Raw genomic sequence first — 27,100 nt, 5'->3', positions numbered from 1 at the left:
CAAGACAGGGAAGCCCAGTATGTTTGGGGGTCCTCGTCCCATTGCCTTCAAGGCTGGTGGGACCCCAAGAGTCTTGTGTTGTCAGGCTTTTACTTGCAATGATGGTCAAAATGGCTAAAAATGGATAAACACGTTTCCTCTTAAAATGAAGAGAGATGCCCCAGTTGGGAGCTGAAGGAGACAAGATAAATGTGTACCATGCGAGGTGGCGGAGGTGGACGAGCAAGGTTTCCATCCCTGGGGTATGGCATCCTTCCATGCAAGGATGTGGCAGGTCCCGCTAATGTCCTCGGCAGAGCTGTCCTGGATAGCCGGGCAGGGAAAACCCTGGAAAGAAGGATCTCTGAAAGCAACTTCTGGCCCAGGAACGGGCAGGGAGGACCATGGTTTGCAGGAGGCGTGGGGTCCCTGCAAGCGGTCCCCGAGTCCCCTGGGCAGGGCGGGAGGCTTGGGACCACCCCCTCCTGCTGCATCCCAGTGCTGGCTCAGGCACCGGCAGGAATATTTCCAGCCAGTTGGTTATTGTGGGCTTCCTCTCCAGGTGGGCACTCAGGCAGCCGAGGAGGGAGGTGGGAAGGAGCTGTACAGCCCAAATCCTCCCAGCTGGCTTCTCCCTTCCCCCAAGGCGTAACCCAGGCTCCGCCAGCACCCAATTTAAGGATGTGTCCCTGCCTGCCTTCCTGAAACCCGAGCCATTCCCTCCTCGCCATGTCTCCCTAGAGGTCTTCCCTCTCTTCCTTCCTCTCTCCTTCTTCCCTCTCCTCCTTCCTCTCTTCCTCCTTGGCTTTCAGGATGATCTGCCCTGGGATGGGATGCAGGGCTGCCGCCCGGCGCTAAACCTATAATCCAGCATCTGCCTCCTGGCCCCAAAGGTGCAAAGAGATGACAGGCTGGAGCTGTTCAGTTGATGGATGAGATTCTTTTTCTTTCTTTCTTTCTTTTGAATTTACTAAACGAGATCTCACCTAAAGACAAAATTCCTGCCTTATCCCCATCAGGTTTTTACTGGGAATATTCATTTCAACAATTATTTTTTAATTTTTTTAACTAACTACACAGCTCTTTACTTCAAAAGAGAATACTTATTTCTGGGATTCATTATACCGATCTTTATACTGGAAAGAAAATACCAAACAGGTATGTGGATTTATGATGCTTTTTTTTTAGGTCAGCAAGGTAATTACAAGTAAGGATCTGACGGGGCAGTGGTGGCTTAAGGACTGTAATTTCTCATGAAGCTGCTTGAATAGTTGGAGAAGTGACAGCTAGAGAGCAGGGGCGTCAGTCCAGCCATGGCCAAGGGGGACCAGAGGGGACCAAAGGACCTGCAAGGTCTCTTGTCCAGGTGGGAGGATGGAGTTTTCACCGAGGGCACGGAGCTGGCTGGGCACAGCGTGTCGGCTGGGGTGTGTTCACCGGGGTGACAGCGGGGACTTTCTGTGCCCCGTGTTAGAGCCCTGCTCCTGCCCTCTACGTTTGGCATCAGACACGGTGGCCAGTCCTTGTGGGGGCTGATCCAGGGTGTGTTGCTTCTTCCGACAGAGGCATGGTTTTGCAAGGCACCCAAGAGCTGGAAAGACCTTTGCTTGAAGGCATTTTCAGAAACCCAACTCAGCAACCCTTTGAGAGAGGTGCTGTGCTTTGCTACGATGGCTTATGATGGCTTAAAAGCAGTTTTTAATCTATAGGCATTCATAAAGAGCCCCAACCCCGCTGGCTGCAAGGAAAGGGGGTTCAGTTTGTAGCTGAACTTCGAGTGCTGGGGCAAGGTTGGAGAAGCAGGTGGAAAAGCCCACCAAAGTCAGGTTTTACCTTTCGAGGGTCAGCTGTGGCACAGCGTCGCAGCGGTTAATGCCTGCTGCAGCCCTGGCAGGGAGCAGGAACAAGATGGCTCCAGCCCAAAAGTGTCCGGCGATGACAGCATCCCTGAGAGCAGGACATGATGCAGGGGTTTGGCCGGAGCAGGGCAGCAGAGGGGCCGTCTGTCAGTCCTGCCCCACCAGAGAGCGGGGAGGGCTGTGGGACAAAAGGCGACATTATTCAGCGCTGCAGGAAGGATGAATGGAGTATTGAACAACACCACCTTAGGGAGTAGATTGGTTTTCATCCCCCGTCACTGAGCCGTCTGTCTGCTGGCGGGTCTCCTCCCAAGGCTCGATCAGCAGGAGCTGAGCCGTGAGAGCAGGGAGGTGTAAGGAGACCGTATCCCAGCCATGATGGCTCCATCCTGCACCTCCAGCACTGTGCCACCACCACCTCACACTGGTGCATGCAAAATGCCTTGATCTACCATCAGCTCTCACTGGTGCAGGCAACAAAGGCAAAGGCTTGGGCTGGAGGTTTGGGAGCCCCCCCAGCCCATGGTCTTGAGGGACCTTGGCCGTGCGGACACAGCACCAGCACGCAGTCCCACCTGGGAGATCTTGCCAGCCCATGCCTCCACATTGGAAAACCAGGAGCAGTAAAAGGCTGGGTGAGGGGTTTCCACAGGGTGGGGGGGTTTGGTCACCGGTACCACCGATTTTAATGTCCTTTCCCAAGTTTCTGCCCATCATTGGAAGCATCAAGCGGCAGCAGTCAGTGCCCATCCCTTCAGGAGATGTTGTGCCTCATGTGGGCTGGAAGGACTAATTTTAGGGCTCTGAGCTGAGACTTACAGCCTGGCTTTAGAGCCAGCGTATGAAAGCATCCTCACGATGGCACTCCTCCACCAGCGCACGCTGCTGTCCCAGTGCTGCTGTCAGGCCAGCTGCTGGGACTGCTGGGATGTTGGTCGGGGTCCCAGAGGTGCAACAGAGGGCAGAGGCAGCCCCCACCCCGCTCCCCCATAGGGCTGGGTGAAACAGAGAGAAATCCGCCACTTCAGCAGTAATTTCTGAAGGCAACAGTAAATGAAGAGGAAGCGTCGTCTTACAATATCTAATCTCTTCCTTGTTTTCTGCCTGACATTCCCCTGATTGCTTCCCACCTTGTCCTGGTGGAGTTTGCATCTCCGTCTCCGTCCCCCAGGTGAATGAGGTTGTCCTATCAGCCCCCAGGAATTTCTGCCTTCCCACAGAAATGCCTTTCCCTGCTTTTTCCCATGGGATGAAGAAAAGCAGAGACAACGGGGCCCTTGGGAATGTGCTAGCCAAGGTGGCAAGGTCTCATCCTGTGTGGTTAGTGTGGAGGTCTTGGGGGACACGGGTGGCCAGGGACTGGAGCTGCCCAGGAGAGCTCTTGGGTGCATTAATTCATCATGGGGTGGTGAAGAAAGATGGGTGCAAGGCACCAGATGGGGCATTCTGGTAGCTCAAGTGCCATATATGACCACATTGGTTCCACCGTGGGGACCCCAGTGCAGGCTGGGTGCTGGGAAGGGCAGCCAGGAGACTGTGTCACCTGCGGAGCAGATCCCCTCTTCGCACAGAAGGAGGTGGGCATGGTCTCCAGGAGCCCACTGGAGGGAGAGGAACCAAGACAAACCAGAGGGTTGACCATGGCTGTGGCCTTTAGCTGGGTGTTTGTCACCGGCAGAGCCAGAGCAACCTTGGAGGGGGGGGGACATGGGGTAGGCAGCCTGGCTGGAGGTGAAAGACCATACCTTTCCAAAGGGGGTTGTCTGACGTGTCTTGGTGGAGTACAGGTCCCCTCTGCCTTTTAGGAAGCACCTTTCAGGCTTGTGTGGATGGGGAGCTCCATCCCAGTTGTGTCTGGAATTAATACGTGACTCAGTTTACGCATGTGCGGCGTGGGGTATATGGTGTATATGTGCTATGGGGTTTGCTTGTAACCTCACATAGAAGTAACAGAAGGACAAGCCCCATGTGGATGCAAATGGGATGGTTCCCTGAACACCTTGGGGGCTGAAGACCCTGGGTGAGAGCTGTGAGGCTCAGCATCTAGGTGTCCTGGTGGGTCTGGGGTCCATCCTTCTGCCTGTACAGCAGCACAGCTCCGAGGCTCTCCCTGCTTCCAGTTTTGTCTCACGGGTGGGATGTAGCCCTGCAGCTTCATCTTGCCACCCGTAAAAATGTTCTCAATAAATCCAACCTGAATTATTTTTCATGTGACTCGGGGTCACTGTTCCAGCAAGTGCCAAGGAGGGACTTGTTTGCAAGTCCTGCACCGCCCTTGGTGGGACAAAGGCTCTCCTGGCCATCACCACCAACACTGCTGTCTGCATGTTTCAGGGACAGCATCCTCTGGACACCCGTCTGCAGCAGGACTGCGGTGCAGCAATGAGACTTGGTCCCTGCCTGGCCATCTGGCACAGCATGGGGACGCCAGACATGGGGGTGCTGCCTCTCTCCCTGATGCCAGCCACGCTCCTCGTCCTCCTTCTCCTTGGCCCCACGGGTGAGATTTTCTTCATCCAGAGCCGTGAGCAGGAATATCACAATGTCCCCAATGGTGCTGAGAGTGCACAGGGATGGGGGAACAAGTTCAGCTCTTATCACCCACCACGACCTATGCATGATGGCAAGTTCAGCGTTCAAGGGTAGCATGCAGCTGGCAGCACCGCTGGGAGGATGCTGATGGCCAAGGGATGGGAGCTGTGGGGCCATCCTGCTGCTGGGATGGGTGGGATGAGCACCCATCCCCTGAGGACACCGGTCCCAAGCCACTCCTGGATGACACTGTCCGGCCAGGGCTGGGAAGCATTTAAATTGAACTGGAAAAAAGTCTCAAATGAGGTCTGCACAGAGCGCTGTGGCTGCATAATTATCCTGGCGTGACTTTATCCGTGTAATTACAGCCAGGCGGTTGGTAACACCTTCCTGCCTCAACAAAGCCCCGCCAAGACAAAGCCAGCCAGAAAGCAAGCAATTAAGGTGTAGTCAGACACCATAATTGGATTAAATCAGGTTTTACAGTTCCCACCCCCTCAGCTGGAGCTTCCCCCCATCCCCGGTCTGCCAGCGCCTGCGGTCGGGGTGTGGGGACCTGGGGGGGACCCCGCTGGCTCTGCCACTGTCCCCTGCACCGCCAGGCTCTCCCGTGCTCTTCATTAACAGGCACACAAAGGGCGATTTGTCCTCCCACTTGGTGGTTTTATTTAGCACCGTGCCCTGAGAGGGATGCTGTTTATTTGAGCTAGTTTCCCTTTTTCCTTTGGCTTTGTGAAGCTGGATCAGAGAAATGCGGAGGGCTCTGTCTCTTCTCAAAAAACACTAGTTTCTTCTCCTTCCTCATTAACGTAGACATACCAGGCATATTTTTTCAGGTCTCTCTTGACTTTGCTGGAGGATGCTCTTTAGAGCTTTGATTTTGACTTAAAGGGAGATGAATATTGAATATTTAACAGTGTCCTTTTCATCCACTGTTTCTTCGGCGCTGGAGTGGACTAAGTGTTAAAAATCAATACCAGCCAGGATCAAACACTCTTCCTAAAAAGCCTCACATCTCCACATTTTTGACACAAAGGTGATCTGAATTACCTTTTCCCTGTTATCCAGCCCATGGGGCTGCCATGTCCTTCCCTGTCCTTTCCTTTGGCAAGCCAGCCTCTCTGCTCCCTTGGTCCCCCCTGCTCAATCCCCAGTTCTTGCTGGCATTGCAGCATCACTTCCCAACCTGCCTGGATCCAGCTGGGATGGCTGGGGTGGGCAGCAGTGCCTGACCACGTCTGGAGCATCCCAGCTCCAGGTGGCATCGCACTCCCAGCCCCTGCTCCGGGGTGCTAAGCTATAGCTACAGCCAGACACTTGCCTTACTCTTTTCTCTTAGGGCTTCTAGGTCTTTCTTTGACAGCCTTGTTTTGTAGCTGACTTAATGGTCTCCCAGGCAACATCCCAGCAAGGCAAAAGAGAGGTGGGTTCATCTGCTGGAACATCCCCTCCAGGCTTACCCCGCTTCTCATGGCAGTGACATCTACCTCGGAGTGGCAGGAATCGACCTTCCCATCGCTGCTCGTAGGCTGAGTGCGAAGCAGGACAGGGCTGGTCCAAGCCGGGGGTAGGAAAAGAGGCCACGGAGCCACCACGGGCGATGATCAGCCCTGGGCTGGTGTAATTGCCATGGAGGGTTTTTGTTTGCTGGGAAGGTGCCACCCACGGGAGAGGGCTATGCAGCTGAAGCCTCAAGGCTGGGGTGCCCACGGAGATCCGAGGGCTTGCACACTCCTGGGGCATCGGTGGGGACATCCACAAGGTCCAGCCACCCACCCCCATCTACTGTCCCCTGGGGCATCATGATCATGTTGCCATGATGCCCCGAACAAGCTGGAGACCTCGGTACCCCATGCTGGCAGCACTCCAGGGGGCACCCCACATCACTCGGAATTGGGGCTGAGAGGGTTTTTGTGCCCTAATAACACCCAAGCTGTGGGAGAAGGGCCCAGCCGGGTGGGGGGAGCCTGTCTACACCCCTCCCCAAGCATCCATACCCCCGGGCACTGGGTTTCTGGCAGGGCTCTCTCCGAGCCCTTATTTAATCAAGGCTGGCTGGGATGGGGATGCATCCTGCAAGCGTTCAGCTCCCTCCAGATGCTGCTTGTTCACGCTGGTCAGAGAGGGCTGAGAATTAAAAGGGGGTGAAAGCCCCTCAGCAGCACCATTTCACATGTGGCTGGACAGCTGAGCCCCGAGGCAGAAATCACTGGGGGTCTGTCCATGTGTCGCTGCCCTTCCTGAGCCAGCTGGGATCGAGACACCCCATCGTGATTGTCCAGCAACCCCAGATTACACCAGCCCCAGCCCCAGCTCTGCCTGGTGCTGCAGGCGACCAGCACGTCTCCCCTGGATTTACCCCTACTGCTACATGAAAGCAGTTTATTTGTTTTATTTACCCTAATGTATATATATATATATATATTTATCCCAATTGTTTAATTGGGAAAACAACGGAGGAGTCCTTCCTCTCCCAGCTCTTGCTTGCTGTGCTCCACCGAGCTCCTTCCTGGCTGTGGGGGAATATTTCTGTGGCAAAGTCTTGTTAAGCCCTTGGCAGCATCATCCAGGCTCCGGTTACTGGGAGAGCTGGTTTCCCAGCCGTGGAGCTGTGGTCGTGGCTGTGCTCCCTGCTCCTCTCTGCTCCCTCACGCTTTCTAACCCACCTCTTCTCCTCGAGCCATCGATGGTGCCACCAGCACCCAGTGAGAGGTGTCACACTCCCCGAAGGGTGGCAGGTGAAGGGACAAGCACCTACACCTGTGTGCCCCCACACCAGTCCAGTGCAGCTGGTCTCACTGGTGTTTTATGGGCTGCAGAGCGGGGCTCACCCTGAGCTCCGCAGCAGACAGGACGCTGCTCTGCCCACGCCAGGAGCATCATCCTGCCCAGTGGTGCGCAGCAGTGGCTGCCTGCAGTTCTCCAGCACCACCTGTTTCCAACCCTTAAGGTGCCTGCACCCCATGAACAGGTGTGTTGGTACACATGTATAAATGTAAAGCTGGAAAGAAGTGGACTTTTTGGGGGAAAAAAAGGAAAAAAATCAATTGAAACGCAGATAGGGATGCCCAGTGCAGCATCTTCCATCAGGAGCTCTCCAGCGCGTTTCCCGTAACAGGCAGGGCTGGTTTTCCTCATCGCCATCTCACCACCCCAATTTTCCATGGGGAGGGTGCAGGCTCTTTCTCCCTTGATGGCCAACAGTGCCTGTGCCAGCATGGAATGATGCTCACCCTCAGGGAGCTGGTAGGGGTGCCCTGGGCACCCCCCAGCCACTCTTCACCTTGGGGAGCTGCGCAAAGCCAGGGGGAGCAGGACCTGGGGCAGGTACCCACGCCAGTAACCCGGTGCTTAAAGTACAGTCCCACCACAGAGCCGCAGGCACCCACACCACGTGCCACTGCCTCAGTTTCTCCACCTGTGAAGCAGATGAAATGATGCCCTGGGTGAGGGTGGTTATTTTTTCCCCTACAAACCTCCCATCTTTGCAGACAAGAGAAGGATCCAGGGGGCTGCCATGTCTTGCTGGTCCCTGCCATGCCCACCCACATCCCTGTTGCCATCATCATCTGAGCTGCATCCCTCCTCTGCTCACTGCAGGGATGCTGGGGAGATCCAATTCCTTTTCTTCTCCCTTGCAGGCACCACCTCCGAGTCCGTGCTGTTGCCATTCCCAGGTGAGATGCTTCTTTTAAAGCTGCTTTTCTCTAGGAAGTTTTGTAATGGAAAAATGCATTTTTTTGGTTAAAAATGGGCTTTGGGGAATTTCAAAAAGGCAGCATATTGGTTTGGAACAAAAGGTGGCAACAAAAAGCTAAATTTCTTTTACAGAAATGAAATAGAGATTTTTAATTATCCCTATTCTGATTATTATCCCAAGAGAGGAATTTTGCCACCTCCTGCTGAGACCCTGTCCCTGTGCCATTTGTCACACCCAAGCAAATAATTCCCTTGACATGGCAGGCCAGAGACACTTACACGCCTGCTCCCCATCTCCAGCAGCTTGAGAGATCACCTCCATCCCACCAACTCCCATGTGGGACCAGCTCCAGACGTGTTTGTTGAGGCTAATACGAATTGCTAATTGCATCTTGTCACTTGTCACCCATCGTACGTCATCACGTGATGCCACGTGTCTGCTTTCTGCTTCTCCTGTTGCGTTATTGCCCAGGCCATTAGTAGGCAAGAGGATGGGATGATGGAGCATCTCATTTATGTACTGAGATGTGTTGAGTCTTCATGTCTGCTGCTTCCAGCAGACGAAGAGAAGCCCAGGTGGGTAGCACCAAGCCAACCACTGCCTCGTGCTACAGCAAAGCGTCACCATTTTATTTAAGGAGCAGAGACATGGTGCAGAGAGGGCTCACACCCTCCCCATGACACCCACCAAACGTTTGTCACCTCCTGCCTGCTGAGGGACCTCTCTCTGCCCATCCTTCCAGAGATACGGCTCGCCAATGGGCCCAGCCGGTGCCAGGGGCGAGTGGAGATCCTCTACAACGGCTCCTGGGGGACCGTCTGCGATGACGACTGGGACATTGTGGATGCCAACGTGGTGTGTCGCCAGCTGGGCTGCGGCCACGCCATTGCCCTCCCGGCTGCCATGACCTTCGGCCAAGGGAGCGGACCCATCTTCTTGGACAACGTGGACTGCAAGGGCTGGGAGGCAGCCTTGAGCGAGTGCTGGAGCCACGGCTGGGGCATCCACAACTGCTACCACTACGAGGACGTGGCTGTCATATGCAACGGTAACGAGGTTTGGTTCCTTGGGGGCAAGGAGAGCAGGGGGGTGCCTGAGGTGCTGCATGCCTTCGGGGTGCCCAAGAGTTGCATCTCAGAGCCTGTTCCTTGGAGCCTGGGTCAGCCAAACCTCCTCTGCATCCTTCCTCTATCCCTTTCCTCAATCCAGGCCATCTCCCAGCTCAGCAGGCTGGTGCTCCATAAGGTGACCAGCCTGTTCTGTATTCCCCGTCACTTCCAGCTCAGGGACTTCGCAACCTCTCCAGCATGATCCCTGGGGAAAGAGCACGCACCCACCCACGCTCCTGCCTCTAAGTCAGCCGCTGCCCAACTGCTCCTTCCCCTTTTGACTCGTTTTTCTTTAAATTGCTGAGCTTTTCAGTAGGAAATGTTCCTAAAGGTGAGAAAAGCAGTGGAAAGTGTTCAAACTTGGCAAGTGAAAGTGGAACAGCTCCATGCCAACCCCTATATACGCTACATGTTCCTCCTGCATAGCTGCGTAGGGTTTGCTCATCAGCCACGCATCAACGACCCGTAAATGTGAGGCTGTGCACACCCGGAGCTTGGCCACGGCTGCAACTGCTTGGTGAATCCTGGTGTCCTGCAGAAGCAGGGGTTGGAAAAGGAAGGGATGCTGGTCTGGCTGGTGGGTCGGACCAGCAGCAACCAGAGAAAGCAGGTGGTGGACTGAGCAGGAGCTCTGAATCAAGGCACTGCTGGAAAGGAGGTGAAAGGACTGGAGCAGGAGGTGGGGGAGATGGGTCTGGGGGTGGAGGAGCGGCTTGAGCCATTAGGTGTTTGTAGCTTGGTTGGCGAAGGAGAGCAGGAGATGCTCTGGGGTGGCCCTCAGGGGAGATGCAGGCGTTTGACCCAAGCACCAGACCCCTAGGAAAGGTGCTCCCACCCGTGCCGTGTGGGAGCTTTCAGGAGCCAGCTTTCTGTCCGTTGTGATTATGGAGGAAAGCGTGGGGCTGGTCAGGTCTACACCGTGTCGGTGGGCTGGCTTTCCCGGGATGCTTCCTGCAGCCCTTGGGCACGCATGTGGCTGGCTATGGGACCACTTGGCTCCGCTCCCAGGCAGCTCCCCACACCACCCCCCGGTAATTTCACCAGCCCAGCTGAGGAGCTGGGTCAAGGCGGGCAATAGGGTAGCTTGAAGCAACATTGTTAGCAAAAGAAATATAGGTAAAACCAGCAGGAAAATCAAAATATTACTGTTTTTTTCTATATATATGTGCCATGACTTCGAATCCAAATCCCATGATACGCTGGAACCTGACTCCTGACAGCTCAGCACTGTGATTTACTCCAGGTGCCCATGCCATGCTGCCAGGCACAACTTCCCACTACACCAGCAGCTGAGGTCCTGGCTCCATCCTCCATCTGTAACTGGGAAGATAGCTCTGGGCAGGGGCAGCCGCAGACCCCTCTTTCTTTCCCCATGGGAGCTGCTTTGGTGCAAACCTGCTTGTTTCCGCAGCACGTGCTCGCTGGTGTGCGTGCGGGGGCTGGTGCCCGAACTGGGGGAGCAGCAGGGTGGGCAGCATGTGGGGCACTGCTTGCAGCCTGCTTCTGGAAGGGATGGCTGCGGGGAGCCACGGATGCCACTGCTCTGCTTCCCTTTCCAGAGTTCTCGCCCACGCAAGCCAGCGAAGGACCGACAAGCAGGACCCTCACAGCCTCAGTGCAGGACGGGGAAAGTAAGCTGCTCAGCTGTCGCTAGCAAGAGGCTTGTCCTGGCTGAGGGATGGTAGAGACCAGCACCCCCCACCCTCCCATCCGCCCCCCCCCCATCACCCGCTGCCCCTCCATGAAGCACCCTGACTCTCTGGCTCTGAGGGGCAGACCCCTGGGGACCCCATCTTTGTGCTGGCCATGGCCAAACCCTACCCCAGAGGTTCACAAAGGCTCCCATCATCTGTGCCATCCTAAAGCATCACCCCTTCCCCACTGCTTCTCACCCAGTTTCTTTGCCGTCACGGGCACTGCCAGACCCAGGCTGGGTGGCATCGCTGTGAGGTGGCACGTGTGGTGACCTCCTGGGGAAAGTCACGTCCTTCTCACCGCCTGCTGCCACCCTCCAGGTGACGGCAGCATCCGTCTGGTGAGTGGAACCGACACCTGCCAAGGCCGGGTGGAGATCTTCTACCGCGGGAACTGGGGCACCGTCTGTGACGACGACTGGGGCATGAGCGACGCCAGCGTGGTGTGCAAGCAGGTGGGCTGCGGCCAAGCCCTGGATTACAAGAGCAATGCCTATTTCGGCTACGGCACGGGGCGCATCCTCCTGGACAACGTCAACTGCGATGGCAGCGAGCCCTTCCTGTCTGCCTGCTACAGCCTCGGCTGGGGCATCCATAACTGCGGCCACCACGAGGATGCTGGGGTCATCTGTACAGGTAGCGGGACAGAGCACCACCTTCACGGGGGAAAAAATCCAGAGATAGCCTGGTCTCCAAAGAGAAATGGCCTCGGAGGGATGCTGACGTGCCCAAGGTCAGGCAGGGACCCGGGCTGTGCACGGCGGGAGCATCCTTTCTCCTTACCTGCTGTCATCCTGGCGCTCCGGAGCAGGCTGCAACACGGTGCTGAGAGCCTGGGACACAGCCCGAGCAGCAATTTGCAAGGGAAATGCATCTGCCGGACCTGCCATTTCCCTGCTCCGCTGGCTCGAAAACAAGCTGCCCATGTCCGGAAGGAGCGAGTGGCTGCCGGGGGCTGGGCATGATGCCAGGCCCAGCCTGTCTCCCCTTTCCCCTCCCTAAATGATGTATTTCTGCCATTCTCCGCTGATTACCATTTATAATGTTAATAATCCCCGTGAATTCCCTCATTATCACAGCTGATGACGGGAGCGGTAAGTGCCAGCGCTTTTCCCTTTCCCACTATTAATGAACAAAAGGGCTGATGCGGGAAAAAGGGACAATTTTCTCGGGCTGGTCCTTTCTCCCCTAAATGTCCCCATCCCTTCTGGCACCTGGCCAGGGCACAGAGCCGATGGCACCACCACGCACAGCCCTTGCTCAGCGGGGCAGGGGAAGAACGAAGCTTTAGAGCTAATGAACCCTGCCTGATAAACCTCCCAGAAGCGAAGGACCCCTCGGGGCTGCACGTGGGACCTCGGTGCTGGGGTTGGGGTGGAGAAGCACAATCTCCAGCATGTGGGCAGTGGGGATGTGCGGATGGACGTGGTCCATCTCCATCCCCATCATCCCAGAGCTAGCAGATGACCCCGGGTCTGCCTCCTGGAGTCAGCAAGTTCACAGCTTTGCAGCTTCTCCCCATCTGTCACCTCTGTTCCTCTGTGTCACTGCAGGGCTGGACACGTCCACCAGCACGTCCTTCACCACCTCCGTAGCCTTGGACTATGAGGAGACTCTCACTGCCACGGCCACAGGTAGGAGGTCACCCAGCAGCCACCCAGCTCACCCACGTGCTGCTGCTGGGGCTGGGGGCTTGCTGGGCAGGGCTGTGCCTCCTGTGTCCTCCTGTCACCCAGCACAGTCCCCCTGGGGTCCTGCCGCACGTAGGCTCGGGGGGTGACATTGCCCGTGGCAGGAGCTTGCCATGGGGCTGCTGTGGTGCTGGAGGCTGCTGGCACCAACCGGAGCAGGGGTGGTGGGCACAGGATCTGGCCCCCACAACGCCCGTGTGTCCCCACACTTGTCCCAGCAGTGACAGACAGCAGATACCAGCCCTCCCAGGCCACTGAGGTGGTCACCACTGCTCTCCTTACCATCGAGCAGGAAAGTAAGTATGTGGCCACTGCCGGTCCTTCACAGGGTCCAGCATGGCCCCCCTAAGCTCCACATCTCTGGGGGGTACCCCATATCCCCAGGGCTCACCCCACAGCCCTGCAAATTACCCATGCTCCCAGGGCTACCCCCCCTCCCAATTCCCTGGGGGAACTTGAGCACCCCATGGTTCACCCCAAGCCACCAGGGAGCTGTCCCATGCCCCTGAGATGTACCCCACCTCCCCAGGGCTCTCATGTCCCCAGGAGTACACCAGGGAGTGATGTCCCCAGGGCTCATCCCACATCCCCAGGGCTTACTCTGTGCTCCCAGGGTGTTCACCCCCTGCCCTCCAGGGTTCACCCCCCATCTCCAGGAATTGCCCCATGCTCACAGTACTCACCCCATGCTGCTTGGGAGTTGCCCCATGTCCTCATGGTCACCCCACATCCCCAGAAATCACCCTATGTCCCCAGGGTCTCACCCCACATCCCCAGGGGCTCAGCCCATGTCCCCAGGGTCTCACCCCACGTTCCCAAGGGCTCACGCCATGCCCCCAGGGTCTCACCGCATGTTCCCCAGGGTCTCACCCCATGTTCCCAAGGGCTCACCCCAGGGGGCTCACCCTATGTTCCCAAGGGCTCACCCCATGCCCCCAGGGGCTCACCCCACATCCCCAGGGCTCACCCCCTGTTCCACGGGGGCTCACTCCATGCCCCCGGAGGGTCAGCAGGGGACATCGGACCCCCTGCGGAGCCGTGGTCCCCCCGGCAGCGTGCCTGTGCCAGGGCCCCCCACGCAGGTGGCGGTGTGCGGCTGGCGAACGGCAACGGGAGCTGCCGCGGGCGGGTGGAGGTGCGGCACCATGGCACCTGGGGCACCGTCTGCGACGATGACTGGGACTTCCCCGACGCCCAGGTGGTGTGTCGGCAGCTGGGCTGTGGTGCTGCCCTCGCCGCCACCATCCTCAGCTCCTTCGGCTACGGCAGTGGGCCCATCCTGCTGGACAATGTGGGCTGTGGCGGTGGCGAGGCTCGCCTGGCCGACTGCTTCCACCTGGGCTGGGGGCAGCACAACTGTGGCCACCACGAGGATGCCGGGGTCATTTGCCGAGGTGAGAACGGGATAAGCTCAGTGGCCACCAGCTCCCACCCAAGGGTCTTCCCTCGCCAGCTGGGTGGGAGAGGGAGGATGATGCGACTGCGTGGGTCTCTGCTGAAGCCTGGCTCGGTGGCACGGAAATCCAGTGAGATAACAGGCATAGGGAGAATTTTGGCCACACTCAGGCTGGCTGTGGGAAAAGGGGTCCCCAAAATGGGGTGGCAGGTGAATTTGAGTCCCCAAACCCTGGGGTTCCTTCTGCCCATGGGGGGAAAGCAGTGGTGGTTGGGTGCCATGGCTGGTGACGGATGGAGCGTGGGTACCACCTCTGGTCTCCGTTTGTGCACTTTCCTGGAAGCACAGTGGCTGCACATCCCACTCCACACATCCCTGCATCCATCCCTGGTTACCCCATGCTGCTGCTGGGGGCTCCGACCCGGCCCTGGGGGGGCACAGGAGTCCCCTGAATTGCTTTTCCCACCCCTTCCCCACTGCACCAGGTGCTGATGATGCTGGAAACCATTTCCAAGAAGTCACTGTCACAACCACCAAGTCGGCCCTGGCTCGTCCCAAGGACGGTAGGTATCGAGGTACCGCCTGGGGATGCAGGGCCAGCCCGGGGGATGCTGTGCGCTGGCACAGGATGGAAACAGGGGTGGCTTGCACAGAGGCCAGCAGCTTTGGCAGTGCCTGAAGCACTGACCTGGAGCAGCCCACAGGAGGGGGAAAGCCACGCTGGCAGCACCGTTAAGCTGTGGCCTCTCCTGGTGCCCCCAAAGCTGGTCCAGGCAGAGGAGGCGATGGATCCTAGTGGGGAGAGGAGGGGATGGACCTCGGTGGAGGGGTGACCAGATGGACCAACAGGGCTGAGCTGAGGATCATAGAATCATGGAAGGGTTTGGGTTGGATGGGACCTTAAAGATCATCTAGTCCCAACCTCCTGCCATGGGCAGGGACCCCTTCCACCAGCCCAGGCTGCTCTCAGCCCCGTCCAGCCTGGCCTTGGGCACTGCCAGGGATGGGGCACCCACAGCTGCTCTGGGCAGCCTGGGCCAGCGCCTCGCCACCTGCACAGTGACAGATTTCTTCCTAATATCTAATCTAAATCTGCCCTCTGTCAGCTTAAAGCCATCACCCCTTGTCCTATTGCTACGTGCCCTTGTAAAAAGTCCCTCTCCAGCTTTCCTCTCGGCCCCTTCAGGTACTGACAGGCTGCTCTAAGGTCTCCCCAGAGCCTTCTCTAGGCTGAGCAACTCCAGCTCTCAGCCTGTCTTCATAGGAGAGGTGCTCCAGCCTCTGATCATCTTCGTGGCCCTCCTCTGGACTCATTCCAACTGGTCCATGTCCAGGAACAGACATTATTGTCTGTTCCTTCAACATGAACATCCACCCCGATGCTTTGGGGGTCAGCCACAGCTCTGATACTGGCAAGTGGTCACCCCCTCGCGCTCCTGCCTGTGCAGGGGCAGTGGGGGAGCTGTGGGCAGCAGCAAACTGCCAAGCCTTGGAGAGACCAGGGCTCTTCTTGTCCTGGGGCCGCATGGCCAGGAAGGGCCCCTTCTCCATCAGCCCTGCACCACTGTCCTAGGGTGATGGCAGGCAGGGAGAGGGGGGAGTGCTGGGGTGGGCATGGGCAGGGGCTGCCCCCTGGGCTGCCTCACCCCATCCCCTCGGCAGGGTCCCTGCGCCTGGTGAACGGCAGCCACCGGTGCGAGGGGCGCGTGGAAATGTTCTACCTGTCCCAGTGGGGGACAGTGTGTGACGACGCCTGGGACCTGCGAGATGCCAAGGTGGTGTGCAGGCAGCTGGGCTGTGGGCACGCTGTGGCGGCCTGGGGGGAGGCACGCTACGGCCAGGGCACCGGCTACATCTTCCTCGACAACCTCAAGTGCAAAGGCCACGAGCCCTCGCTGCTGCGCTGCTCCCACATCCGCTGGGATGTCCACAACTGCGACCACTCTGAGGATGCCAGTGCTATCTGCAGCATCCTATGACCGCCCACCCCCGGGACCCTCACGCAGGTAAGGGGGGATGGGGACAGTGGAAGGAGCTGGTGGCAGTGCCCTCAGAGAGGGGCTGAACCCTGGCTGCTAGTGGGGGACACTCACTCTCTGCCTCAGTTTCCCCACTTGCCCCACCGGGGCACTGGCTGAGCCCCCCATGGGTGTTTGGGCTCTGAGGCTGGGAAGAGCTGGGTGAAGACCTGGCTTTCCTCAGCTCCTAAAACACTGGCTGAAGCTTTCCCCCGCTGAAACTGCCCCTTGGAAAAACAAAACCATTTCTGGTGTGAAATCTGATTGGTTTCAGCCATTTCATTGAAGAGACGAGGAGAGAAAAATGGATATTCTGTTGTGAAAATGAAGTTAGTTTATACTCAGAAAATGTAAAAAGGGGGCTGAAATCAAACCAGGGTATTCCAGGGGCTCTGCAGTGAGTTGCTGCTGTTCTGCAATTTGCTTTGCAACCCCTCCCAGCAATCCAAACACCAGGTTTTCCCCCACATTTTGGCAGAAGAAATACCAGGTCCTCACCAATTTCCATGCAGCAGAAATGCAGGCACTGGATCTCACACCATCTGCAACCCCATCCTGCTTCGAGGTCGTCCAGTATTTCTTCCTTGTGGGCATTTCACCTCCTGTTCCTTCTATAAACACCACTGGGTTTGCGGAGAGCTCAGCTGAGATTTCCCTTCCCCGAGGGGCTTCTGCACAGCCAGTCACTGCCCCAAAAAGCCCCTGGGGAAGTGGGGAAGGACCAGGATCCCTGCATCCTCCCCATCCTTCTCCATCCTGCGTGGTCCAGACCAGCTCCATGATGCTCCGTGCTCTGAGGTGTCTGGGGCACGCAGGGCAGGTGCAGGCAGAAAACAGTAGGGAAGACCCCAGATCCCTGCCCAGTGTGACGTGGAGGGTGGTAGCACTGAACTCAGGACCCTAGTCCCTCCCTGGTGCTCTGCCTTTGGGGTAAAGGCTGTTTCCCTCCCAGCTCAGGTGGAAGGACCCAGCCTTTGTCATCAACTGTTTCTGATGTCTACCGGGACACCAGCAAAATGATCGTCGTGTTTTCGTGGATGGGGTGCCAGGGTGGGGAAGGGCTGTGCAGCGGCGCAGAGCAGGTCCCAGCTGCTCCCCCCGCTGCACTCGCTCCTTTGTGCAATTCTTTTGTTCATAAGAGATTGTGCATATTCCTGGGTTGTTTGCTGTTTGGGTTTGGGTTTTTTTCCTCATTTTTTTCTTATATCTGTTTGGGTTTGTTTTGTGAATAAGTAAAAACCTTTTGAAAGCGTGCTGAAACCTGACTGGCATCCCGGGCAGGAACAAACCCATGGGGAAAAGATGACCCAAGCCCAGAGGTGAGGGCTCAGCTCTTACTGCCAAAAATTGGTGCAAATCCCCTGCTGGCCCCCGAGCAGCCCTTGATTCCCACCCAGCTGGGAGCTGAGCTTGGGGGGTACAGCCCTGAGCCCCACCAGGCTGGGGGGCCGAGGTTGGGTCCGGCTCTGGGTTTGTTGCCGGTGGGATTTGGCAGCCCCGCAGGCTGCGGGGTCACTGCTGAAGCGGGTGCGTTGCCATTGTGCCGCTGTACGGGCTCTGCAGTGCTGACAGCAGTAAATTCGGTGCTGCTTGCTAACGGCAGAGGAGCAGATGGGAAGAGAGACTGTCCTGGGAGCTGCAGCCCCTGCTGCTGCCTGCTGCTGCCTGCTGCTGCCTGCAGGCAGAGGCTGTGACCTTGGGGCTGGGGGCCAGGAGAGAGGGGTCCCCAGTTTGGGGAGGCTTTTCGGCACCCTGATCGCCAGTGGCGGTGACCTGGGCAGCAGTGTGCCGTGACACGGCACATCCCGGCTGCCGGACCCCTGCAGACACTGGGGACATGTCCCCAGCAAGCTCCCAGGCTGGTGCAGGTCCCTTTGGGTGGCCTGGCCCCGTGCTCCAGCCGCCAGCATCAGGCTGGTGTTGGCTGCCTCTCCACCGCTTCCCATGGGCAGGGTTTTCCCAGCATTTGTCTCCCAGTCCAGATTCTCACCAGTGGGGAAACTGAGGCATGGAAGCGTCTTCCAGGCAGGCCATAGCGGTGCAGCTGGGCTTGTTGGGACCCTGGGAGAGGGCAGGGAGGTGGCGTGTGAACAAAACCTTTCCTTTTACTGGGTTCCCAGGACCTGCACACATGGCTGCCCACCCCACTGCCCCCTCACCCCCCCAGCTGCCACCACCATCTCCAGCCTCGCCTCCTGCCTCCCGGATGGCTGATCAATATGCCTGGGACCTGCTGGGAGCAGGAGGGGACAGAGCTGTCCCCAGCAGCCCTCGCCCCCTCCCTGCAGACCACACCAGCTGGGGATGGGTCAGAGGGTGCTGTGGGCTCCAACAGCTTTGGTGGGGAGGGGCCTGGTGGCCAGGAGTTGCTCTGGAGGCTGTTGCCTCTCGGGGTGTTGTGGGGAGGATGATGAGAAAGGCTGGCTGGGTTTTCCCTGTTTTCCTTTGGGACTGTGCCTCAAGCCAGCAAAGCTGGGCTGGTTTCTGGTGTTGCCCCACACCCTGCTGCTCCTTGCTTTGTGCTGGGAAGAGCAGCTCCTGCTCTCCCTGGGCTTCTCCTTTCCACAACCTGCAATCCAGCAAGCAAAGGGTTTCCAGCCAGGAAAGACAGCAGCCTCCTCCCTTTTCTTCCAGCCTTTTCTCCTGCAGCCAGCTTGGGATGCTCTGGGATCCACTGGGATCCCCCCAGACACCCCATGCCCAAACTGGGCATCATCTCCATGAGAGCAGGTAGTGACAGGCTGGGTGGGAGCAGGGTACCAGTGCTGGGGATGCCCTGGCCCTGGAGCCGGGTACCAGTGCTGGGGATGCTCTGGCCCTGGAGCAGGGTACCAGCACAAAGGATGCTCTGGCCCTGGAGCTGGGTACCAGTGCGGGGGAATGCCGGTGGTGCAGGAGCATCCCACCACGGGACCACAGCCAGGCTGCAGCGGCTGCGTGAGAGCTGGGAGAAGCTGCGGTGCTTGCCCAGCTCTTATCCTCTTGCCGACGTCAGCTGTTTCCCTGTGCCCAGAGCAGCTGCAGCTCCACACCTGTCGATGCCATCGATTAGTTTCTCTCCCCATCCCTGGAGAGTGGATGGTGCAGGGGTGGCAGGGGGGAGAGAATAAATATTTCAGCAGGTCCAGGCAAAAGCTGGGGTTATTTTGGGGCTGGGATTTATGGGCTATTAGGAATAAGGAATGAGTCTGTGCTGGGGAGAGGAGACCCATTAATCCAAGCTGTAGGAGCACAAATGAGCAAGGGGAAATGGAGGAGGCTTTAATTATTTTGCTGTGTTCCAGAATAATAAGACGGCCCTCTGGCCGAGCGCTTACATGGGGCTCGGGAGTTCTGCTCCCCGGGAACTGGGGCAGGCAAGGGGGACCTCATGGTTAAATTCCTCCCCAGCTGTGCTGGGAGGGATGGGAATCCCATTCTGAGACCAGTATGAGACCAGTACAAGCAGTGTTGCTGACTGGGACATGCTATGGAGGATGGAGTGCTTGTAGGGGGAGGCTGCAGAGCACGGAGATGGCTGGAGGTCCCCATGGGTCAGTGCCAAGTGGCAGGGCTGCCCTTCCTGGTCTGGGCCAGCCCTACCACCCGCTGTGCCCCATTAAGGCAATCCTGTCTGTGCCTGTAACCGGAGGAGCTGGGCACCAGCGCAGAGGTGAGTCACTGCTGGAGGCAGCCCTGGCCCCCAGAGCATCCCTGGCTCTGCTGCACCCAGCACCACCTGGGTGACCTTGGGCTGCGCTCCACTCCTTGGCTTGCCATTACCCCCCCACACACTCTGCCTGCTGCTTCTGCATCCCCATGTGTGCCTCAGTTTCCCTGAGGGCACCTGGGATGTTGGCCCTGGGTCACCCCTTGGCACCCTCAGGGAGCTGTGGGGACCCGGCTGCCCTGGCTGGAGGCATGCCTTATGCCACGGCGCACACCGAGGGGCAGATTTAAACCCGCTGGAGTAACCTGCCCCATCCCTTGTGGCCAGGAGTCCTGGGGATGTGGGCACCCACGTGGTGGGGATGTGCAGGGCAGGGACAACCCTGGACCACCTCCTCCTCCGATGGGATGGATGAGGACCAGGTCTCCCTGCAGCATCCCTGCAGCACAGCAAGTCTTGCTCCCTTGGGAGCATGGCCCAGGGTGCCAAGGTCACCTGGTGGGACCATGGTGGGGTGCAGGAGCCGTTCACCGCACCCCACACCAAGCAGCGCCCTGCTTCCCTGCTCCTGCCAGGCCTGCCGCCGCGGCTCCTGCTGACGTCACCCTGCCGGAGCCAGGAGCTATTTTGGGAACTGCAAAGTCACTGGCGCAATTAGTCCGCTGGCAAAGGGAGCAGGGTGGCGGGGGGGACTGGGGGACCGGCTGCTCTCCCCACCGTGTCCCTGCCGTGCCATGCCGGGGGGCTGCATGGCCATGGCCCACGGGCTCCGGCAGATCTGGCCTCTCCTTGTGCCTGAAGGCTCCAGGGCTCCCTCCACCAGGGTAAACGGCCACGGTTGCAAATCCTCCCATCCATCATCTCCTCTCTGCCTTCTATTTCTTTTTCTTTTTCTTTTTTTTTTTTTTTTTTTGATTTATTTCGTTCCCTGGCAGGAGCCACCCCACGTGGGCTGCTGAATGCTGGCAAAAGCCAGCTCACTGCCGCCTCGCTGCCGTCGCTTGCATTTAGAGAGAGGCAAGAAAGCAATTAGCTGGCAGCGATGCCAGCAGCATGCTTCCCATGGCGATGCTACGGGCGAGGGGTTACCCTGCTGGGTGGGAGCGGGGGTCCAGCCATGCCTGGGTGCCCTGCCTCCGGCTGTGCCTTCAGCTTCATCTGGGCTGCATCTTCTGGGATGCAGGATGGGTGCTCCCACCGACAGCCCTGTTGTCCCCTGATGGAGACATGCCACGTGCTGCTGTCACAGCTCAGGGACACCCGTCCCTGGGGCACAGCACAAGGAGACAGGGGGGTCCTGCCCAGCAAGTGCCTTCATGCCTGGGCACGTGGGGACAGTTAGAGGGGACAGTTAGGGTGCCCAGCCCTCCTCCCCCAGTGCTGGTTGCTTTCTCTGGCCACCCTCCTGCCCTCCCAGTAACCTCCAGGTCACGGCCAGAAAGGACATGGAGAGAAATGCTGTGAGAATCCTGGCAGGCTGCAAACAGCCTGAAATTGGGGCTCAAAAAATCCCTTTAAAAATCCCAAGAGCTTCCCATGTGACCCTGGCATCTCTTTCAGTCCCATCCCCCAGGAAAAAACCCCAAACTCTTTCTCCCAAGGCAGAGATACTTGGGTGCAGGCAGGCTGACACGCACCACTCCCCATCACTTGGACCCCCAGCTTGGCCCTGGAGGGGGGGTCCCTGCCTGTGCTGCGGCTGCAGGAGCAGTCAGTGGTCTTGGGGTGGGGGTGGATGGGGCTGGGTGGGAACAGGGGTCTGTGGGGTGGCTCTGGGGGTGATGGGGGAGCCATGGGAGGGCAGTGGCAGGGTGGGGAGTGTGTGCCCCCCCCCGGGGTTGGGGGAAGGGGCCGCGGCGGTGGGGCTGGGAGCCGGGTGAGGCTGTGCTGAGTCACGCTGCAGAGCTGGTGAGCAGGACTGCAGCAAGCGGCTCGCTGCCGCCCGCCTGCAATGGGGACTGTGTGACAGCCTCGTCCCTCCCGCCTGCTGCATGCGCCAGCTCCTCGCCTGCTCCTGGGGGGCACAGGATGATGGTGTGGGGGTGATGCCCAGGCTGGGGGGGGGGGGGGGGGGGGGCACATTACACCCCAGGTCGTGGCAGTCTTGCTGCTCCCAGCCCTTCTTGCACCACCCCGGCCCCCACCCCTTCAAATAAGGACAGGGCAGCTCCAGGGTGGGGGTCCCAGGGAGCCTGGGCAGGTAGGGGGTAGGACTGAGCTGTCCTTGGAGAATGTGACCCTGACCCCAGCAAAGGAGGGGCAACCCTGCGTAGCCATCACCAGGGGGATGGCAGGGCCGGGGGACCACTCACTGTCAGCACAAACACAGGAAGGCACTTGGCAGCCGCTGGCTTTCCCCTGGCACCGGGGGTGGGGGCTGGGGAGGTGGCTTGGCAGACTCCCCCAGCTCCCACCCAGTGCCACCAACCCAGGGGACAAGGCTGAGCACCCAGCCCTGCACTGGGTCCCCAACCCCCCTGCCACTGCACAGGACAGGGTTGAGGCAGATCCCCACTGCCGAGGGAAACTGAGGCACGGGCAGTGCCCCGAGGTCTGGCCCCAGACGCTGCCACCTCCCACATTGAGCCTGGGGCAGCCCCATCCCCACTGACACTGGTGACCACCCTGCTGGTGCTGCCCACTGGCCCTGCAGAGCTCAGAGCTGCTTCTGGAGAGACTGAGACAGCCAAGGCTTTTTTTAGGTGCTCCATAAGTGCCGTCTGGGCGGTATTTATATCAGCTCCTTAAATAAGAGCTGCCATCTGAGCCCGACGCGCCTGCTTAATTATTAACACCCCGCAGGGAGGTGGTGTGCCCGCCTGGCCCCAGCCCACCTTCCCGCTGGGTCCCTGGTGGGATCCTGCACCCCAGGTTCCCCCCAGCTCCCCACCAGCACCCAGAGTGAGGGCTGACAACCCGGACACCCCAGGACATCCCAGTTTCCCGCAGGCATATGTCCAGCATAGGAACATCTTCCCTGGGGCTGGGAGAAAGGCTGGAGTGGGAATTTTCTGAGTGGAGGGTGCCGTGCCATGGGGATTGCTGCCGCTCTCAGTGCCACGGTGCTTGCGTGGGTATTAGGGATAAGGAGAGGGTGGGAGGCACTGCCTGCTGCCCTCCCATCCCATCTCTGTGGCTTGAGGGGGTCCAAGGGAAAATTATCCCTGGGAGCCTGGCTGTGTATCCCAAGGGGTACAGGCAGTCCCTCTTCACGGCAGGGCTGATGCTAAACAGCACAGGAGGGGAGCTGCTGCCGCAGAATTAATTTAGGCTTGGAGAGCGCTTTGAAAGCCCAAGATGAAAGGCCAGGGCTGAGCACAAAGCACTGCAGCTCCACAGACGGGGGAAGGAAGCTCACTTCCAAAGCCACCTCGGGCAGGTGGGCTCCTCGTGGGCTGCCCCATCAGCCACAGCCCCTCCATCACCTCCTGCCCCAGGGGAGGCAGCGTCTGGGTGTTTTGGGGAGGGGTGGTGAGGCCTCAGGCTCACTCAGGTGTTGGTTGTGGGGTCCTTCCTCGGGGCTGGCAGGACCCCCCCAGCTTTGGTGTGTGGCAGGGTGGAGGGGTGCTGGGCTGGGACCGAGCCAGCACCGGGGCAGGGTGAGGAGTGCTGCTGGTGGGTGCAGGGGAAGGGACACCCTTGGCCTGTTCCAGGGATGCTTCCTTTGCCATGTCACAATGCCAGGCTCCAGGCAGCAAGGTGGAAAAGGGAACAGGGTGCCCAGATGTCACAGTGTTGGGGTGCTGGGGCCAGGCAGTCTAGCCCAGCGAGGCATCAGGCAGGGAAGACATGAGGGCACTGCTGTCCTGCAGCCTGTGGGGAAGGGGACACCAAAACGAGAGGTTTCCTCAGCTTGTTTCTCGCAAAAAAAACCCTGGGCTGTATAGGAGCCAGGGCAGCATCCCATCTCACCTCCATGCACTGGCCCCGGGGAATGTCACCCTGTGTCCCCTGCTCTGCCTGGCTTTGCCACCCACTGGCTGAAGACATGCAGGACCCCAGGCACTGGGTCGCTGCTTGTTGTTGCTGTAAGGTGTTGCAGGCATGCCTGCGTACCAGCGGTGGCATCCCTTGCCCTTGGTGTGGGGACAGGCTGGGGCACCTGCACCATGCATCCCCCATGCCTGCAACCCCCTCGCTGGGCATCCTCCTTGCTCCAAGCCAGCAAACACGGAGGGAAGGGGCACACGACCGTCGCTCTCCCACAGCAAGCAAGGGGTGAAGATTTCTGGATCCGTTTTCGGAGCAGTCAGCAGCTAACCCAAGCGAACCTCCAAGTCAAAGAGAATTTACTACCTTCCCTTGCGTTGTCACAAGGCGTTGACAAGATGTAACAGGGAAGGCAAGAAAATGTGAAGAGAAGGACTCATCTTCCAGGCCACAGGAATTAACAAAGTGGCACATTTGAATGTGCCAGAGTATTTTTAATACTGTAGGCATAATCGGGGTTATTAGTTTTTTCTGGGACATCTGCAGAACAGACCCGCATCCTTTGGGCCTTTGTGATTTCCCAACCCAGCAGCTGTCTGGGGTCTTGCTGAGAAGTGTCTATAGGTACCAGGCAGAGGTGGCAGAAGAGCATTTAGTGATGGGCAGCCAGATGGCACCTCCGGCTGCCTGGGCTGCCCACCAGAAGCTTCTGACTCTGGCCGTTCACTACCTCACCTTCATCCCACTGCTGCCCAGTCTGTAAAACAGAAGAATTAAGTGGTGTGAGGGGTGCTGATTTATGCATTGGAGCCCCAAAAGGGGGCTGGATACATTGCAGAGAAATATTACAGCCAGATTGTTATTCTGAAGAATTTACAACATTATGAATATCATGTTCTGACCTGTGGTGGGGAAGGAAACCATCTGCCTTGTGAAATGTATTTATTGCTATGGTGCTTTGACAGAATAAATCAGTATTTGCTTGGTCTGGGGCAAATACGCACAGTCACCGTAAATCGGCAGAGCTGTGGTAATTTGGACCAGCTGAGAACCTGCCGTATTTATGTAAATTACTAGATAAGTGCCATAAGGTTTGTATGGGGTGGCAGTAGTTTTTATTAGGACAGTTGATAAATTTGGAGAAACCAGACAAGCTTCCAGGTGAACGAGCACTTCTTCAGGTCCAGGCTTGTGTTCAATATTGTCTGTGACAATCCAGGAATTGTACCTAAGGGCTAATATTATTTTCTCCAATTTAGAGGAACCACATATCCAACCCAAATGTAGCAGCACCACTCAGAAGGTGTCTGGGATGGGGCAGCAGCTCTGCTTGAGTCCATACCCAGACATCCGATTGTCCTGCTTAGCTTGCTGATGCCCCATGGCATTTCTAGGTACCTCCAGACTATCGATACGGAATGGTAGCAACAGCTGGAAAAACCAGTTTGGGACCCATGACCTACTTCAATATTTTCTTGCATTCTGCACTTTTTTTACTCAAATTCTCTCCCGAAAGCTGGCGTCATACAGAAACAACAGAAAACCCTGCTGCTGAGCTCTCCAGAGATGACGGTGAGCCTCCTCAGAAGAATGAATGCGCCATTATCAGGAAAGAGGAATAAACTGCCCTTGTCTGTGGGCGCTCCCTTGGGATCGCCGTGGTGGTAAACAAAAGCCGGGCACAAAGGCCATTCTCTCACCAGAACCACGTGCACTGTGGGGTGTGAAGCTGCGGATGCAAGCAAGGAGACAACGTTTTATTTTATAGAGGAAATAGAGAGGATCTGGGTGTATTTCTACTTTTATTTATCAGAAGGCGCAATTTCTTCTGCTCTCAGAAGCTGTAAACAAAAGGGTTCTTTTGTGCTAAACAAATCAATTCAATACAATTCTCTATTATTGTAAAGACAGCAATAAAGACAGAGACGTCACCCCAAATGCTGTTGCTCACCATCATAAAGAACTAACATCAGCATTTCCAAACCAATTTGTCCCCATCCAGGCGGGTGAGATGGTGGCCACGGGCTCTGACCAGCGCCAGCAGGCTGTGACTGCGGTATCACCCTGTGGAAACTGGCACATCCCAGCGCCACTGAGGTTTCCTGTGGCATTTCAGGAGAAAACCACAGGGCACAGGGATCAGCAAACAGGATGGCTGTGTCCTCTAAGTTGTCCTCATGCCTCCCAAAGCGCCTGTGTGGGGACAGTGCCACTGGGAAGGGCCAGGAGCATGTACTGGGGCATGCCGGGTGTGCAAGGGACAGTGTTCACCCATGCAGAGTTGATCGTCAGCATCATCCGGCTCCCTCCGACCAGGATAAAGTGGTTCTGTGGGGATCAGCACGGCTCCATTCACAACACCCCTTTCCTTTCTCCCAGTGCTGCAGTGTCCTCCCCACGTTGCTTTATCTATAGGGTTTTTAGGAAAAGTCTCTTATGGCTCCTAATGGAGTTCCTAATGCTCAGCGGAAGCCCTGCTAGGCCCGAGAGGACATGCACTTCTATGTCATGCGTTATTGATGAGCGAGCACACCACGCTCCCAAGCTGGTCGCTCATAAATTATCCAGCGTCGCTCCTCAGTGGGGCTGCTCTCCTCTGTGGGTCAGCTGGGATCCCACGGCGTGGGAAAGGGGACAGGGGAAAGCAGGGAGTGGTTGTTTGCCCCCAGCTGGGTCACCACAACCAGGCACAGTACCAGCACAGCACCACAGGGCTGCCTCCAGGCGGGGATGGGGGGAGCCTGAGCGGTGAGGGGGCCCAGGGGGGTGTGGGCCTGGGTGGTGAGCGGGACCAGGCTGTGAGTGGGTCTGGGTGGTGAGTGGATCCAGCCGTGAGTGGGCCTGGCCATGAGCTGGACCAGGCCGTGAGTGGGTCCAGGCTGAGTCAGACCAGGCCCTGAGTGGGTCTGGGCTGTGAGTCAGACTAGGCCATGAGTGGGCCCAGGCCATGAGTGGGCCTGGGTCATGAGTGGGTCCAGGCTGTCTGTGGGTCTACACCATGAGTGGGTCCAGCCCATGTCTGTGCCAGGCTGTGAGTGGGTCTGGGCCATGAGTGTGTCCAGGCCATGAGCCAGACCAGGCCATGCGTTGGTTCAGGCCATGCCTGTGCCCAGGCCATGGGTGGGTCTAGGCTGTGAGTGGGTCTGGACCGTGAGTCAGACCAGGCCTATGTTGTGGGCCTGTAAGTGGGCCCAGGCTGTGAATGGATCCAGGCCTATGCCTGTGTCACGGGTGGGGCCAGGCCTTGAGTGGGTCTGGGCCAGGAGCGGGCCTGGGTTGTGAGTGGGCCTGCACCATGAGTGGGTCCAGGCCATGTCTGTGCCGGGCTGTGAGTGGGTCCAGCCGTGAGTGCGCCTGGGTAATGAGCGGGCCCAGGCCATGAGCTGGATCAGGCTGTGAGTGGGCCTGGGCTGAGTCAGACCAGGCCATGAGTGGGTCTATGCCATGAGTGGGCCCAGGCCATGAGTGGGCCTGCACCATGAGCGCATCCAGGCCATGAGCCACACCAGGCCGTGACTGGGCCTGGGTCGCGAGTGGGTCTGG

The 27,100-nt window shown here is 58.1% G+C and overlaps 1 protein-coding gene across 3 annotated transcripts; it reads left to right on the top strand.

The window, feature by feature from the left end:
- The first annotated feature begins 700 nt into the window (after window positions 1-700).
- SSC4D (scavenger receptor cysteine rich family member with 4 domains) lies at window positions 701-17,212 on the top strand. 3 transcript variants are annotated; one of them, XM_056346339.1, is made up of 12 exons: window positions 701-1,137; window positions 4,173-4,338; window positions 8,012-8,047; window positions 8,813-9,118; window positions 10,739-10,810; window positions 11,195-11,509; window positions 12,427-12,507; window positions 12,786-12,860; window positions 13,647-13,958; window positions 14,446-14,523; window positions 15,623-15,966; window positions 16,931-17,212. In XM_056346339.1, exons 2-11 carry the CDS (start codon window positions 4,221-4,223, stop codon window positions 15,937-15,939), a joined length of 1,710 nt encoding a protein of 569 aa, XP_056202314.1. In that variant the 5' UTR covers window positions 701-1,137; window positions 4,173-4,220; the 3' UTR covers window positions 15,940-15,966; window positions 16,931-17,212. The 3 variants fall into 3 exon arrangements, with proteins under 3 accessions (XP_056202314.1, XP_056202305.1, XP_056202296.1); XM_056346330.1 differs by having other exon boundaries at window positions 12,783-12,860; window positions 16,936-17,212; XM_056346321.1 differs by having other exon boundaries at window positions 12,783-12,860.
- Window positions 17,213-27,100: the final 9,888 nt, after the last annotated feature.

The sequence above is a fragment of the Falco biarmicus genome, chromosome 1 (assembly GCF_023638135.1).
Source record: "Falco biarmicus isolate bFalBia1 chromosome 1, bFalBia1.pri, whole genome shotgun sequence".
NCBI lineage: Eukaryota > Metazoa > Chordata > Aves > Falconiformes > Falconidae > Falco > Falco biarmicus.
Note: the sequence above shows the minus strand (reverse complement) of the source record. Positions and strands in the feature narration are given on the sequence as shown.

Bases quoted from the DNA above. Each gene is read 5' to 3' on its own strand.
- SSC4D (XM_056346330.1), top strand. From the start codon at position 4,221: ATGAGACTTGGTCCCTGCCTGGCCATCTGGCACAGCATGGGGACGCCA. The intron at 10,811-11,194 runs GTAAGCTGCTCA...GCCACCCTCCAG, and splicing joins CTCAGTGCAGGACGGGGAAA to GTGACGGCAGCATCCGTCTG. The intron at 12,861-13,646 runs GTAAGTATGTGG...CCCCCCACGCAG, and splicing joins CCTTACCATCGAGCAGGAAA to GTGGCGGTGTGCGGCTGGCG.